Source organism: Geotrypetes seraphini, chromosome 16, assembly GCF_902459505.1.
Source record: "Geotrypetes seraphini chromosome 16, aGeoSer1.1, whole genome shotgun sequence".
NCBI lineage: Eukaryota > Metazoa > Chordata > Amphibia > Gymnophiona > Dermophiidae > Geotrypetes > Geotrypetes seraphini.
The window spans coordinates 27298426-27315913 of record NC_047099.1 but is presented as its reverse complement, the minus strand read 5'-3'; the positions used below and the strand labels follow the sequence as shown (position 1 = coordinate 27315913).

The 17488-nt window shown below is 43.9% G+C and overlaps 1 protein-coding gene across 1 annotated transcript in view; it reads left to right on the top strand.

The window, feature by feature from the left end:
• The window catches only part of LOC117349776 (nuclear pore membrane glycoprotein 210-like), a 90898-nt gene extending 74988 nt beyond the window's left edge, over positions 1-15910 (top strand). Inside the window, 5 exon segments of the mRNA XM_033923370.1 lie at positions 251-501; positions 2585-2789; positions 6962-7066; positions 7435-7500; positions 15380-15910. Of these exon segments, the coding sequence (XP_033779261.1) occupies positions 251-501; positions 2585-2789; positions 6962-7066; positions 7435-7500; positions 15380-15456 (704 nt within the window). The 3' untranslated portion in view covers positions 15457-15910.
• Positions 15911-17488: the final 1578 nt, after the last annotated feature.

The following is a 17488-nucleotide window of genomic DNA, read 5'->3' as shown; positions in this document are numbered from 1 at the left end:
TAAAATAAGAGGACCCTTAGCCATTCTGACCCGGCATAGAGCGGACATTGCAGGCATACAGGAATGCAGGACTTAGTCCAGAGAGCCACCATCACGTTTCTGTGCATGCATCCCCTGCTGTCTACAGATAACTCATTACAGGAAAGCATCTCAAGTTTATTACTGCAGCTGCCATCAGGTCCTGACTCTTTCCCGCTTTTGGATTTCTGTAAGAGCAGCAAACTACTATGTGCTTTTCTTCTTGCTCCAGGCCTCTACATATGTGTGATCAAATCCCGGCCTCAGTCTCAAGCTGTACTGCAGGCTCTCAGTACTGCCAGAACGTCGGTCATCCTGAGTGCCACCATACTGGGTGATCACCACAAAAGGGGACCCCAGAAACGTATTATCCCATTTCTCCCTGCATTCTTCGTCAACCAGACACAGCTGGTCTTCAGCAGCCAACAAGAAACAGATCATATCCGAGTGCTGGGGAGAGAAAAAGTGCTCCAGGCATTAGAGGTAAAGGACACAGATCCCTCCATTAGTAACTTATGGGGGAGGTATGCAGGTGTCGCCCCCTTCCACTAGAAACAAATCTATACCTACCATGTATTAGGTATGGTACGTGGTCCAGTGACTAACTAAAGCTCCTGTTGGACTTGTAACTACGGTTACCATATTTTTCTCCGGGAAACCCCAGACACTTGACCCCGCCCTGTTCTGCTCCAGCCCCACCCTCACAAAGCCTCTTCTCTTCTGGATAAAATCCAGCCACATCTGGAGTTCCTGGAGCATGCGTGGATGTCTGTGACATCAACCGCGCATGCCCAGAGGCCCTCCAGATGCGGCCGGAGCCCCGTCACGGCTTTCTAAAACTGGACAGATACTGGGTTTTGGAAAATCCGTCCGGGAGCTCGGATAGTCCTCTAGAAAGAGGACATGCCCGGGTCTCCCCAGACATCTGGTAACCCTACTCGTAACCCTCAACGTTTTAAAGTACCTGTCAGAATGAACTGGACCATAGGGGGGGGGGTAACCAGGGCTGATCTGAATTACCCCCGATTTCATTCTAAGGCAACGGTAATGTAATGTAATGTAATGTAATTTATTTCTTATATACCGCTACATCCGTTAGGTTCTAAGCGGTTGACAGAAAATATACATTAAGATTAGAAATAAGAAAGGTACTTGGAAAATTCCCTTACTGTCCCGAAGGCTCACAATCTAACTAAAGTACCTGGAGGGTAATAGTGAAGTGAAAAGTAGAGTTAGAGGAAAAATAAAAATAAAATAAACATTTTAACAAGACAGCATTGATCTAAATGCTTTGGAAGGTAGAAGAGAGGAGAGAAAGGAATAGAAGCAGAAGGGGGAGCCGTTGAACAGTAGAATTCTGCAGCATCCACTATCTCCTCCTCTCCCTATTGGCTAAGGCTCTTAACATTTGCATATCTTCTTCCCATTGGCTAAGGCTCTTTGCCTGCATTGTGATGTCATAGAGCTTTATGGTTATAGAAACCTAGAAACATGATGGCAGATGAAGGCCAAATGGTCCATGTAATGTAATGTAATGTAATGTAATGTAATTTATTTCTTATATACCGCTACATCCGTTAGGTTCTAAGCGGTTTACAGAAAATATACATTAAGATTAGAAATAAGAAAGGTACTTGAAAAATTCCCTTACTGTCCCGAAGGCTCACAATCTAACTAAAGTACCTGGAGGGTAATAGAGAAGTGGAAAGTAGAGTTAGAGGAAAAATAAAAATAAAATAAACATTTTAACAAGACAGCATTGATCTAAATACTTTGGAAGGTAGAAGAGAGGAGAGAAAGGAATAGAAGCAGAAGGGGGAGCCGTTGAGCAGTAGAATTCTGGAGAAATTTAAATGATAGAAATAGAACAAAACAAAGACAAAAGGCAAAACAATAGATAAGATTAAAGATAAATCATAAGCTGGAAAGAAAAATAAAATAAACATTTTAACAAGACAGCATTGATCTAAATACTTTGGAAGGTAGAAGAGAGGAGAGAAAGGAATAGAAGCAGAAGGGGGAGCCGTTGAACAGTAGAATTCTGGAGAAATTTAAATGATAGAAATAGAACAAAACAAAGACAAAAGGCAAAACAATAGATAAGATTAAAGATAAATCATAAGCTGGAAAGAAAAATAAAATAAACATTTTAACAAGACAGCATTGATCTAAATACTTTGGAAGGTAGAAGAGAGGAGAGAAAGGAATAGAAGCAGAAGGGGGAGCCGTTGAGCAGTAGAATTCTGGAGAAATTTAAATGATAGAAATAGAACAAAACAAAGACAAAAGGCAAAACAATAGATAAGATTAAAGATAAATCATAAGCTGGAAAGAAAAATAAAATAAACATTTTAACAAGACAGCATTGATCTAAATACTTTGGAAGGTAGAAGAGAGGAGAGAAAGGAATAGAAGCAGAAGGGGGAGCCGTTGAACAGTAGAATTCTGGAGAAATTTAAATGATAGAAATAGAACAAAACAAAGACAAAAGGCAAAACAATAGATAAGATTAAAGATAAATCATAAGCTGGAATGTATTTTTGCTGTGGTTTGTTTGTTCCTTCAGGTGGTTTCAGATTGCCCTGCCATTCTGGTGGGCCTCCCTCATTATTCCATCGACGCCCCGAGCATGTATGCCTACCCGGTGCGGGTACTGAACTTCAGCTCCCTGCAGCAGGCAGTGCCAGTCTTTGTTAACATTTCCTGCCCCTTGACCGGTCAGAGGGTGCCTGTGGTGGTGGCAGCTGTAACAGAGGAACACAGCAAGCTTGGTAAGTGGAACAGTTCTCTCAGTGAGCAGTACTGCCGGTTCATAGACAAAACCGCCGAAGACAAAGGTGCGTGCCGGCAACTGAGCGCAAGATGGAAGCACGCGCCGAAGAAAAAGAGTGTTTTTAGGGGCTCCGGGGGCTTTTGTTGGGGAACCCCCACTTTACTTAATACAGGTCGCGGCGGCGTTGTGGGGGGGTTGTAACCCCCCTCATTATACTGTTTCCCTGTTTTTTAGGGAAAAAGTGAAGTTTTCAGTAAAATGTGGGGGGTTACAACCCCCCACAACGCCCCCACAACGCGGTGCGATCTGTATAAAGTAAAGTGGGGGGTTCCCCCCCCATACCCCCTGTCGGAGCCCTTTAAAACAGTTATTTTGTTCAGCGCGCGCGGCTCCTTTGTTCCAGCGCACTTTTGACCTGACACCATACTGCCAGGTTCCAGTGACAAATCTGCCAATCCTGCCTTTCTCACATTTAGAGATGTTTCCTGCTAAGAATGTTTTGAGAATGGATATTTAGGGTTACCAGATTATTATTATTATTTGTTTTTACTTTGGTAAAATCCGGACCCCTAGACCTATCCCCAGGCTCACCCAGATCCACTCATCCACGCCCTGTTATGCCCCAGCCCAACCCCCCCCCCCCCCCACCGCCTGCTCTCGTCGGGCAAGAGGGCATCTGCGCACGCTACGCGATGATGTCACGCACACATGCATAGGCACATGATGTCATCGCGTGGCATCCGCGAATGCACGGACGCCCTCGTGCCCGACGCGATTTTGAGGAAGCTTTTCAAAACCCGGACAAAGTGCCGGGTTTTGTAAAGCCATCCAGATTTCCAGACATGTCCGGGGAATTCCAGATGTCTGGTAACCCTATGGATATTTAACCCCAGATTCAGACACGGCTCTTATTACCCGTAAGATTCAGCAATGTCCTACAGCTATTAAGAATGTGGTAATTTCCCTGGGTGTAATCTGGGATTCCCAATCAACTTTGCCCCCTTATATATCAAAGACAAAAGTTCTTTTCTTTTTTTTTTTTTTAACCTTAGAATACTCCATTCCCTAAAGCAATTTTTAGATATGAAATCTTACTACACAGGCTAGTGAGTGATTAGTAGAATTGATTGTTGCAATTCCTTGCTTGGGGGTTGCTCAGAATACCAAAGAAAACATTTGCAGCTGGTTCAAAATACAGCTGTAGGGTTACTTATCATTAAACATAGAAACATAGAAACATAGAAAGTGACGGCAGAAAAGGGCCAAGGCCCATCAAGTCTGCCCACTCTATTGACCCACCCCCCCTAGCTACCCTTTGAGAGATCGCACTCCGATGACCCATCCCCTCTTCGAGATTCTACATGAGCATCCCATCTGTTCTTAAAATCTGGCACGCTGCTGGCCTCGATCACCTGTACCGGAAGCTCATTCCAGTTGTCAACCACTCTTTCGGTGAAGAAGTACTTCCTGGTGTCGCCATGAAACTTCCCGCCCTTTATTTTCAGCGGATGCCCCCTTGTGGCCGAGGGTTCTCTAAGAAAGAAAATATCATCTTCTACCTCGATACGACCAGTGATATACTTAAACGTCTCAATCATGTCTCCCCTCTTCGAGAGAGTATAGCCACTTGTGGCGCGAATGAAATGCAAAGGCCTAGTTTAGGAACATTGGGCCTATTATACAGGAACACCATTTTGTCCTTATTCTTGACTCCTCCCTTAGTAGTCGCACCCTCCCACCCACAGTTCTATATGGGTTGCCTAAAATAACAGCGCCAACTAGATTCTATAAAAGTTAGGTGCACTAAGGAGAATCACGCTTAGCCCTACCTAAGCGGCTTTTGCCAGGGTTTTCTTGGCCTAAATGAACATAAGAATAGCCTTACTGGGTTAGACCAATGGTCCATCAAGCCCAGTAGCCGTTCTCACGATGGCCAATCCAGGTTACTAGTACCTGTCCAAAACCCAAGGAATAGCAACATTCCAGCATCTCAAAGAATAGCAAGATTCCGGAACCCCAATGAGAGCAACATTCCAAAACCGAGATTGTGATGTCATAATGCCTCATTCTACAGTGCCTCCGAGTCAACCTCATCAGTGATGTTACAATGCCTTGATTGCCTTATACTTGGCACACATAAGAGCATAAGAACAGCCATACTGGGTCAGACCAATGGTCCATCAAGCCCAGTAGCCCGTTCTCACGGTGGCCAATCCAGGTCACTAGTACCTGGCCAAAACCCAAGGTGTAGCAATATTCCATGTTACCGATACAGCGCAAGCAGAGGCTTCCCCCATGTCTTTCTTAATAACAGACTATGGATTTTTCCTCCAGGAAATTGTCCAAACTTTTCTTAAACCAGCTAACGCTATCCACTCTTACTACAACCTCTGCCAACGTGTTCCAGAGCTTAACTAATCTCTGAATGCCTAAGTCAAAAACAAATGCCTAACTTGAAAACACACCTGTGATCCACCCCTAACCATGCCCACTTTTAAGTAGGCTTTTTGGACTAGACACCTACTTTTTATAGAATTATGTTTTTTGAGTTAGGAATCTAACTTTCAATTAAGTCCAGTTAATGTCATTATGAGCTGTTAAGTGCTAATATCAGTGCACATTAAGCTAGGCTAGGCTTGTTGATGGACTTGATATCGAATCAGGGCCAAAGTATCTAAGACCGTCATGCATCACTCAAAAGCTTGTGGCTCAGTCTCTTACTATGAACTGATTTTAGGGAACTCTTTGCTCTGAAATTTCAGCAGGAAGTTTCTATCAGAAATTTAAGTCCAGATTGAAAACCTGGATATTTAGACAGGCATTTGGGGACTGATTCTATAAATGGCGCCCAAGTCAGACAGCGCCCATAAAAAAGGCACTGGCTGCATGCCAATCACACTTAGGTGCCCTTTACAGAATCATGGTTAGTGCCGCCTATGTGAAAACTTGGGCACCTGAAATGTAGGCGAGGATTTTAAAGGCCTACATTTCAAGTGCCTACGTTTTTGGAGAATCGTGCTTAGCAGCACCTAACTCACACTCTGCCTATAGAAATGCCCACTTAGGCATTAGGCTTTGCTAAGCATTTTGCGATAGGCACCTATTGTCCAATTAAATTTTTTTTTACCAATTATTAAGGCTGTTAAGGGTATTTTGCCTATTAAGTTAGGAGACCTTTATAGAATCAGCTCCTTAATGCATTGGAATGAGCCTATCATGCCAAGTTTTTGCTGATTTTGAGAAGAGCAGTGAATGTTTCTGCATTTTAATCTTTTTTTTTTTTTTAATGTGTTTTATGCATTTTTATTAATTCTACATGTGTTCTGACATTGATCACTTGAATCGATAAAAAATTTTTGTGCAACGCATTTCCCTCCATTTTGTGTTAATTCCTTGTCATTTGATGTTGTCTTAATGTTTCAGATACCTAAATGTGTTTTGTAGACCTACCACATTGAAAGGTGGTAGAACACATGAAAAGTAATGAATAAAATGTTAGCTTTTCCCCTGCATAAAAAACACAAGTGCCAAGGACTGATATGCCAAGCTTTGGGATTCAGCTCTAGAATAAGCATTAGCTCCGCCTCTGCGATCATTCTCCATTGTTGGATCCAAACATCAGCGAAGTACTTATAGCTTGTTCAGCTTTCCTTCAACTAAAGGATGTCGGTATAAAAAAATTCCATCATTGTCTTGCTTGCTTATCAAGCAGCTCTTTGGGACAGGGAACTAAAACCTCTGATACTTTGTTCTATGTCTTATAGAACATAGAGGATCTCTAATTAGAAAATGAATTATAGAAAACTAAGGCTGATACTGGGCAGTCCTGAGTCCCGTACATGGCGATTTGGTTTAGGATGAGCTGGGGAGGGCTTTGATAGAAGCTTCAGTGATAGGCTGACGTGGACTTCAATGGCAACTCTTGCAGTGGGGACCTACAGACAGTATTGGGTGGCCTTTTGGGGTCTATTGCCCAGAAATATTAAAGAAAAGACAATTTAACTATGAATGTATAATGAGTGTGACTGTTGGTCAGACTGGAAGGACCATTCATGGTCTTTATCTGCTGTCATTTACTATGTTCTTATCCTAACCATAGACTGTTCATTGGAAAATATACACATACTTGAGTGTACAGATAGTCAGCAAGCATCATTTCTCCCATTTTAGATCAGTGTGAGGATCCAGGCATTGTGCAGCAGCTCACGAGTTCCTACCAGATCCTGCTTTTTACGCTCTTTACTGTGCTGGTTTCCACTGCCATCATCTTTCTAGGTAAGGGCTCAGCAACAGCTTCAGTTATTTGCAATGAAGTGACCAGTTCAGGAAACCTTTTAGCTAATTTACAGAGTGTGAAATTGGGTACCAAGAAAGCTTTGGTTATGGTTTGCAGACTCATCAGAGGTGCAGTCTCCAGCTCCTTGAAGTGACTGCATAATGGAAACGATGAACCTTAGAAATTCTGCTCCAGTATGTCTTGCACTATCTGCTTCTCACTACCCCCCTCCCTCTTTTTTTAAAGGGAAAACTTTTCAAGCACCAGCACAAACTTCCAATACCCACACATTAGGCAGAATTTTACAGAGTCTATGAAAGAGCTTTGTTGTTCTAAACCAGACCCTTTATGTTGCTTCTTTCCACAGCCTACTCTGCATTTCTGAATCGTGTGCAAACTGTCCCTGTGGTTTATATTCCAACAGCACCAGCGGGTGGGTGACAAGATCATGCATGGAGATACTGTACTTAATTTGCTTTAACACAACTAGATACTGCTAATAATTTCAGAATCTCTTTGTATTTAGTTCATGCCTTTTCAGTAGTAATACAATCATCCTGCCTGACCAGTTCAGAAGTATGAGTTGTCTTCCTACCAGCAGATGGAGACAAAGGATCACTTTTCCAGTAGCTAAAGCAACTCCAATCATTGTGCTCTGCACCTTCAAAACAGGCATGTAGCTTAATGGATCTAGAGGTAGTGGTCCTGGTACCACCTGAGGAGAGATGAAAGGGTTGATAGAATTAAATCTACTGTTATCATGCCGCTGTACCGGGCCATGGTGCACCCTCAACTGGAGTACTGCGTACAGCACTGGTCGTCGTAAATGAAGAAGGACACGGTACTACTCGAAAGGGTCCAGAGAAGAGCGACTAAGATGGTTAAGGGGTTGGAGGAGCTGCCATACAGCGAAAGATTAGAGAACAGAGGAGATTGCGAGGGGACTTGATCGAAAGATTTAAGGTACTGAAGGGGATAGACTTAGTAGATAAGGACAGGTTGTTCACCCTCTCCAAGGTAGGGAGAACGAGAGGGAATTCTCTAAAGTTGAAAGGGGATAGATTCCGTACAAACGTAAGGAAGTTCTTCAGCCAGAGTAGTAGAAAACTGGAACGCTCTCCCGGAGTCTGTCATAGGGGAAAACACCCTCCAGGGATTCAAGACAAAGTTAGACAAGTTCCTGCTGAACAAGGACGTACGCTGGTAGGGCTAGTCTCAGTTAGGGCACTGGTCTTTTACCAAAGGGCCACTGCGTGAGCGGACTGCTGGGCATGAAGGACCACTGGTCTGACCTAGCAGTGGCATTTCTTATGTTGCTCCCTAATAAGGTGAATATGACAGAAGGTTCTTTTAAATCAAACCTCTATGGCATTTTCATTTCTGAATGGAGACTTTGTGCTGCTTCAGTGTGCCTCAAGAGGCTCAAAGATGACTTCCCTTTCTGTTTGGTACTGTAGGTACTATCAGTCAAGCCTTGCAACTTTCAAAGGTTATGATAGTGGTGGTAATTGTGTTACACAAGACCACCTGTACCTAGGTAACAGGCTCAATGAGGCTAATTTGCAGCAGCATGTGGTGGAAGTGTTATCAGAGGTTCCAGGCTGGATGATAAATGCCTTCACAATGCTTGGACTACCTGGGAACTTACTTTGATATCAATTTAGATTTGGCTACACCTTTTTCAGTTGTGACTTAAATTTACTTATATTATGTGCTAGTCTTTAAGCCCGTTACATTAACGGGTGCTAGAACATATGTGTGTGTGTCTGTCTTTTTTTCTCTCTCTCTCCTTAGCCGCTTTCTTTCTTTCTGCCTTTCTTTTTCCTTGGCTGTCCATCACCACCCCTTGTCTGCTCCCCCTGTCCATTTTCCCTTCCTTTTACCTCCCCTGTGTCCACCACCACCCCTTCACTGCTCTCCTTATGCAGCAGCAGCCCTTCTCCCTTTGTTTTACCTCCCCCCTGTCCAGCAGCACCTCTTTCCTTCTCCCCCTGTCCAACATTAGTCCTCCGTTCTTTTTTCTTCACCTCCCCTGTCCATCAGCATCTCTTTCCTTCTCCCCCTGTCCAGCAGTAGGCATCCCTTCCTTTTTTATCCTCCCTCCTCCTTCTTATCCCTATGATACTCTTACCTTGCTCTGCCCCTGATCAGAGGTTCCCGACAGCTGCCCAGTTGCACCCATTGGAAAAGTTCCCACTGCCGCATCCCGCACCCCTCCTGACGCGGCTCCCGCTGTCCTTTCTGTCTGTCTCTGTCCCTGGCCCCCTTTGCCTGTCTGTCTTTCTGTGTATCTCCCTGACCCTGTGTCTTTCTTCTTTCCTTTCTGTCTCCCTTCCTCCCTCTGTCTGTCTGTCCAAAGCAGCATTCCATCCCCCTCCCCCCACACCAGTTCCCTGTGCACCTGCCCCTGTGTCTTTCTTATTTTCTTTGTGTTTCCCTTCCTCTCTCTGTCTGTCCAAAGCAGCATTCCATCCCCCTCCATTTCCCTCCCCCCACACCAGTTCACTGAGCACCTGCCCCTGTGTATTTCTTATTTTCTTTGTGTTTCCCTTCCTCTCTCTGTCTGTCTGTCCGTCCAAAGCAGCATTCCCTTCCCCTCCATTTCCCTCCCCCCCCCCACCAGTTCCCTGTGCAGCAGCATTAGCGTTTCCTCTACCCCCCCCCCCCTGTCCCTGTCCCTTCCCCTTCCCGCGGGCCGGACTACAAAGGTGGCGATTCCAGCAGCGTGTACATCAGTCTCCACACGCTGCTTCGGGCCCTTCTGCCCTGATTTACTCTGGCACGTCCCTGATGACATCATCAGAGACGCGACAGAGCAAATCAGGGCAGAAGGGTCCGAAGCAGCGTGTGGAGACTGATGTACACGCTGCTGGAATCGCCATTCGGGCCCGCGGGAAGAGAAGGGGGTGGGCGGCAAAGGCGAAACGGAGATCGGCGGCGGCGACAGGAGAAACGGAGAACGTCGTCTGGCTGCGGTCCGGCTTGTGGAGGCGATCGGGTGGTGACGTATTCGCGCGCATGCGCACTCATTCGGCCACAGACCTACAGCGCACGGAACACGCAAATAAGACTGCGCATGCGCGAGTTAGCCTTTTATTATATAGGATTTACCTGTTCCTATAAGGTTCACAGTCTAAATTTGTGGTCACAAGGGGCTGCAGTGGGATTTGAACCAGGCTCCCTGGTGTTTAGCTCATAGTACTAACCATTTAGGCTACTTTTCCACAATGAGAGCAATCTAACGACCTCTTTTACAAAGCCGCGCTAATGGCCCCAAAGCCCATAGAGATTTAAAGGCCTTTGGGGGGCCGTTGCCGCACAGCTTTGGAAAAGGAAAGAGGCAGTAAGTTTTTATGACAGAAGAGCAAGTGTGCAGATTAATACACTAGTCCAGCTATTTCTCTCCCACAGGGTCTGAAGGCAGCAACAAAGGTGAGGACAAGACTATTGTAAAGGTCATGTTAATGTTGTCCCCATCTCTTAAGACTTAGGGAAGTACCATCTAGTCCCATGAGAGGTAAGTGTGCATCAATTCCAAATGTGCAGTTTTTTAATTTTTTTTTTTTTTTTTTTTTTACTTAGCTTGTAGACTTCTGATCTGAATATGTTTCTGATCTCAACGGGGCCCGTTTCACCCAGAGCTTCTTCAGGAGATCAGGGAATGAAAGATTCCCATACATCCATGTTCACAATGGATACTTACAATTAGCTAAGTGACATTTTTGTTTTAATTTGGGAAGGCGAGGAGGAAACAGCTCCTTAAGCAGCAGCACTTATTTCAAAACATCTCCTAGACTTTGTGCTCCACAGTCTTCATGGGAGCAGCTTACTCTGTTTGCACTATTTAACATAAGAACATAAGAAGTTGCCTCCGCTGAGGCAGACCAGAGGTCCATCTCGCCCAGCGGTCCGCTCACGCGGCAGCCCATCAGGCCCATTGCCTGAGCAGTGGTCCCTGACTAGCTCTATAACCTATCTCTACTCCTATTCCTGTAACTTACCTCTACTCCTATCCCTACAACCCATCTCTACATCTATCTATACTCCTCAATCCCTTTGTCCTCTAGGAACTTATCCAAACCTTCTTTGAAGCCCTGTACAGTGCTCCTGTCTACCACAGCCTCTGGAAGCACATTCCATGTATCCACCACCCTCTGGGTGAAAAAGAACTTCCTAGCGTTTGTTCTAAACCTGTCCCCTTTCAATTTCTCCGAGTGCCCCTTTGTACTTGTGGTTCCCCTTAGTTTGAAAAATCTGTCCCTGTCTACTTTCTCTATGCCTTTCAGGATCTTGAAGGTTTCTATCATGTCTCCCCTAAGTCTCCGCTTCTCCAGGGAGAACAGTCCTAACTGTTTCAATCTGTCAGTATATGAGAGATTTTCCATACCCTTTATCAGCTTTGTTGCTCTTCTCTGGACTCCCTCAAGTACTGCCATGTCCTTCTTGAGGTACGGCGACCAGCACTGGATACAGTATTCCAGATGCGGCCGCACCATTGCACGATACAGTGGCAGGATGACTTCCTTCGACCTGGTCGTGATACCCTTTTTAATGATACCCAACATTTTGTTTGCTTTCCTTGAGTTTATTAAAATGTGATATTCCGCTTATAATAGCTATCTAAGCAGTATACAAGGTTACAATATAAAAAGTTTAAAAAAAAAATTGGGGGGAATAAACCAAAGACATAGCACGATGTACAGGAACAAAAGGAAGGGAAGGCTGAACTACAATTGAGAATAGAAGAATGACAATGGATAGAACATTAGGGAGGGGTAGCTATGCTCTTCCTTTGATGGAATCGGTGGGAATTGGGATGTCAGAGGTCGTAAGCATCCTTAAATAGGAAGGTTTTTAAGTTTCCCTTAAATTTTTCAAGATTGGTCTTTTCCCGTAAGTATAGTGGAAGTGTGTTCCAAAGGGTAGGGGCGGTAACTGAAAATATTCACTTCCAAGTGGTATCGTAGAAAATATGTCTTCATGAGGGAACGTGTAGGAGAAATTGATTACTAGAGCAAGAGTAAGTGGAAATGCTTTCTTTTTAAAGATCCCTTCAACTGCTAGTACACTTGTCTTGATTCATTCCTTAGGGTCTGCTATGCGACTTTTTTTCTATTATTGTCACCCTCCCTTTTGTCCAGTCCCTTTTTGTCTTATTTTCTTTAAAATATTGTATTTCTTTCCCTCTTTCCTCACTATGTGTAAGTCTTGTTTGAGGTTTGAACCTTGAGGTTTATTAGGATTAGGATTTTTATATACCGCCTATCAAGGTTATCTAAGCGGTTTTTACAATCAGGTACTCAAGCATCTTCCCTCTCTGTCCCGGTGGGCTCACAATCTATCTAACGTACCTGGAGCTACGGAGGATTAAGTGACTTGCCCAGGGTCACAAGGAGCAGCGCGGGGTTTGAACCCACAACCCCAGGGTGCTGAGGCTGTAGATCCAACCACTGCGCCACACACTCCTCAGGTTATATGTGGCATGTTTTGTTCCCCCGAAAGATGTATGGCTTTTAGTTATGTACATCGCTTTGAAGTAGAAAATGACATGGGGACCATTTACCGCAGTAATACGCTTTTAATTTGTAATACGCTGTGAAATATTTGACATTGCGTGTACATCAAGTTTTAATAAACTTGAACTTGTAAACTGTGGTCACCGCAGTAAATCTACAGGAATGGAGACATTTGCAACTGGTTTACCGCATGAATGGGGACAAGACCTTTTACTACCCCATGGGAGTGGTGAAAAGTCTTGCTCCTGTGGTAAAAAAATTGCACCCATGTCAGACTCGGCATCTCCTCCCCAGCTCCTCTTGGGCCTATTTTACCTTCAGGAGCCAGCCATGCCACGATATAGACAGAAGGAACCCAAACAAAGCCTGAGACCAATGTGATTTGAAGAATAAAATTACCAGACAACAAAAAGTAGAAAAAAATTATTTTATATTTTGTGATTTAGAATATTTCAGATTTGAAATATGTATCCTGCTAGAGCTGGTATTAGACATAACTGGGGACCTGCAAAGCCCAGGCTGTGCTTCTTTAGCTTCCAGCTGGCTTAGGGCTCTCTTTCTGACCAGGGGCAGTTGCCCTAGTTGCACTCCCCTAACACTATTCTTGCCATGTGTAATTAAAGTATTCTGTTAGCTTGATTTTTCTATGTAGCATTCTGTAGTAATTTAATTTATTCAGTTTTCACAATAGTGGAGGGGATATTTGTGAAAGGGAGGGGAGACAGGGGTTTTGTTGATCCTTGCTCTGTATTATTTGTGTTTATAAAATGACAATTATACAGAATATTATCTCTTTTTATACTTTAATAAAGTAAGTTCAGTATAAAATCATAACTTTTTGAGGCTTATGCAGATGGGATCTGACAGTTTGCAGAGCAGGGACGAGGACAGCTCATGGGGATGGGGTGGGGACGGGGCCAAGCTTGCGGGGGACGGAACGGGGAAAAGCTCACAGGGGCGGGAATGGTGATAAATTTTTTCCCCCACATCATTCTCTACTTTGAAGTTTGATTAAGCAATCCATCAAAATCTTGAATAAACTTGGGATGAGTAGTATGTCAGTTAATCCTGGTGTAAGATTTTTGTTTTGCAGACAGAAATAGCAGTGAGATGAAGGCAACACCAACCACCCCCCCCCCCCATAAGAATGAGGTCAGGCTCAGCTTTTTTTCTGTTGCTATCTGCTGATAGGGTTCCTCATCTGAACTAATCTAGCATGGAAGATAAGAAAGTCACAAGATTTTTTTTTTTTTAATATTTTTTATTCTTTTTTTAAATTCTTACATCAAGTGAAATACATGTAATACATTCAATTATGAAAAAACACTTGAAATTATTATTAAATGTTCTTACAATGTGAATTAAATAAACCCTTTATCAGAATTTTATATCATATTAATATTACAATAGTTTTCCCTCCTTACCCCTTCTATATGTTCTATACATGTGTTATTATATCTGATCAATAGAATAATTGAGAAAGTCACAAGATAATAGCCAAACTGGGTCAGACTAGTGGCCCATCACCCTGATTCCAATGGTAGGAAATTCAAGTCATAAGTAGTCAAATAGCAGCAATCCGTGCAATTGAGCCCTTGGAAATCAGTAGCTTCCCCATATCGATCTCAGAAGCAGACTATGGATTTATCCAACCTCTTTTTTTAAAATCCAGATATGCTAACTGCTGTTTCCACATCCTCTAGCAACAAGTTCCAGAGTTAAACTATTGACTGAGTGAAAAGATTTTGCCTATTTGTTTTAAAGGTACTTCCATGTACCTAGTCTTTTTCTCTTTCACCCATTCTATATCACACAGCTTTCTGTAGATCTCAAATCATATCCCCACCCCCCAGGCTGTCTCTTTTCCAAGCTGAAGAGCCGCCTCCTCCTCATATGGAAGGAGTTCCATCCTCTTAAGTATTTTGGATGCTCTTTGAACCTTTTATATCTTTTGGGGTTTTTTTTAAGATACAGTGAACAGAATTTGAATGCAATGTTTAAGGCGAGGTTGTACCATAGAGTGTTCAAAGACATTATAATATTCTTGGTCTTATTTACCATCTGTTTGCTTTTTTGGTTGCCCCCTTCCATTGCTTCCCTTGGTAGTAATGTCTGGAAAAGATGGGGGAAGAGTAGTACACTGGGGTAAATTATACCACTCTGCTTATAGATTTTAATTGAGCTATTCACAATTATGCCACTTGTTATGACTGCTATAACACACTGGAAGACTGGGCCAAAGTAAAAAGGGGATAATACTCAAACCTGGATTAGTCTGGCAGGATTCAAAGTAAAGAATGAACAGGTAGAATAAATTTCAACTTGAATTCCACCGTCAACCTTTACATCACAAAGTCAAATCAAGCAATCTTTGCAAGACAGTAAGTCCTCTAGGAAAAGCAAAGTTGCTTACCTGTAACAGGTGTTTTCGTAGACATCAGGGGAATGCAGCCACACTTGCCCGCCATTCCCTCATCTCCGCTGCTTCTATTGCTAGAGACATAACTGACAGGAGAAGGGGAGGGGTCTCGAGGGCTTAAAGCTTACTATAGCTAGGGAGAGCAGATACACCAGGCTCAGTCAGAGACTTCCCCAACAAGTGTGGCTACATTCCCCTGCTGTCTACAGCGAATAGCTGAAACTTGTTACACCATTTACAATGAACAGGCATGAACTAAAGCTGAATAAGCCATCTCTAAAATGATCTGAAACTGACCTAGGCTGCTGCGGTTCTGATGTTAGTAAGTGATATGGATTAAAGAATCTGACCTAAGCACACTCTCACCTCCTTTTCAGGTTACTGCTCATATTCAACTCCAGCGAACTTCAACTCACGTGGTTGTCCACAGAATGTGCTGTGGAGCACCAGATAACTGCTAGCAAAGGAGGATACGTTTGAAAACTTCAATAAAAAGTTCTGCTGGCACTTATAGACGAAGGATGGTAACTTCATGTGTACCTGCTATTCCTACAAGCTCAGATGCCACAAGAAGTCCAGCAGGAAATGAACCCATGCAGGCAAAACAGAAAGGAGAAAACAGTGGAACGTGACAATGGACTTTCCACTAATCAAAGCCAATAGGATGATGTTAAAGTTTTTTAATATAACACTTTATCATCCTGTTTAGGGTTACCAGGTTTTCCGTTCGGAAAATCTGGACCCTTTAGACCTGCCCCCAGGCCTGCCCAGTTCCACCCATCTCTGCCCCAGTCCCGCCCCCAATCCTACCCTAGCCCTGTCCCTTGCTGCCTGCTCTGGTCAGGCAGGAGGGCATGTTCGCATGCAGTGCGATGACATCATAGAAACATAGAAAGTGACGGCAGAAAAAGGCCGAGGCCCATCGAGTCTGCCCACACCGCTGACCCCCCCCCCTATTTAATCACTCTCTGATGACCTTTCCCTCCTAGAGATCCGACATGAGCATCCCATCTGTTCTTAAAATCCGGCACGCTGCTGGCCTCGATCACCTGCACTGGGAGCTTGTTCCAGCTGTCAACCACTCTTTCGGTGAAGAAGTATTTCCTGGTGTCGTCATGAAACTTCCCGCCCTTTATTTTCAGCGGTGTCCTCTTGTGGCGGAGGGTCCTTTAAGAAGGAAAATATCATCTTCTCCCTCGATACGACCAGTGACATACTTAAACGTCTCAATCATGTCTCCTCTCTCCCTGCGTTCTTCGAGAAAGTATAGCTGCAATTCGTTCAGTCTTTCTTCGTATGATAGATCTTTAAGCCCCGAGACCATCCTGGTGGCCATCCGCTGTACCGACTCGACTCTCAGTACATCTTTACAGTAATGTGGCCTCCAGAATTGTACGCAGTACTCCAGATGAGGCCTCACCATGGTTCTGTACAAGGGCATTAGGACGTCGGGCTTCCGACTAACAAAGCTTCTCCGGATACAACCCAACATTTGCCTAGCCCTGGATGAGGCCTTCTCCACTTGATTGGCCGTTTTCATGTCTTCACTGATGATCACCCCCAAATCCCGTTCTGCTGTAGTCCTTGCTAAGGTTTTACCATATGCGTCATCGTGTTGCCCTCCTGTCCGACAGCGATTTTGAGGGTTTTGAAAAGCCATCCGGGGAAATCCGGATGTCTGGTGATTGTTGGAAAGACCATTGTCCGGTCCCACTGTTTTCTCCTTTCCATTCCTACGAGCTCAGCACACCTGTATTCCCCAACCAACCCATATTAGTAACAGAAAACTGCATCTGCCTAGCTCTGCAAGATCCAACCTTTCTTTGTATTATGTAGAAATATGTACAGGCTGCAGTGTTTCCCTTACTAAGGCATTTCACACTCAAATACTAAATAGTGTCTCCACAGCAGTGCCACAGGTAAAAAAAAAAAAAAAAAAAGTATGACATAGGCTTGTGAGCTTTTGTATCCAAAATTTATTAGATAGGTAAGACTACAGGAACAGTATGTGAAAAGCAAAAGTCCTTGTCAGCATGGGATACTGAAAACATTAAACTTCAGGACCACCATCATCACATGCTCTGGGGCAAACTGTGCAGTAGTCCTACCCATCCCTCCACAGTACACACACAGGCTGGGCTTAGTGCTGCTTCCGTCTGAAGGAACATCCTATAACAGAAAGATGATATTCATTTAGCACAACTAAAGAAGCCACCAATACACCAATTATCACTTAAGAGCCACATCCAACCTGAAAGTGAATGGAGAGACTAGGGACTATATACCCCTCTGTTTTACAAAATCTTGTTTATGCTTACAGGATTGCACTATGGGGAAAATTCTGAATAAGAAACTGGTTTCTGCAACCGCCTAAGTAGCGGCTGAGAATCGCACACTGACATCCTATACAAAATTGCATCTGCCCTAAGGGACAGAAGCCTATTCTCCCCGACAATTCTCTAACCAGAGATTCGCATTGCCACAGA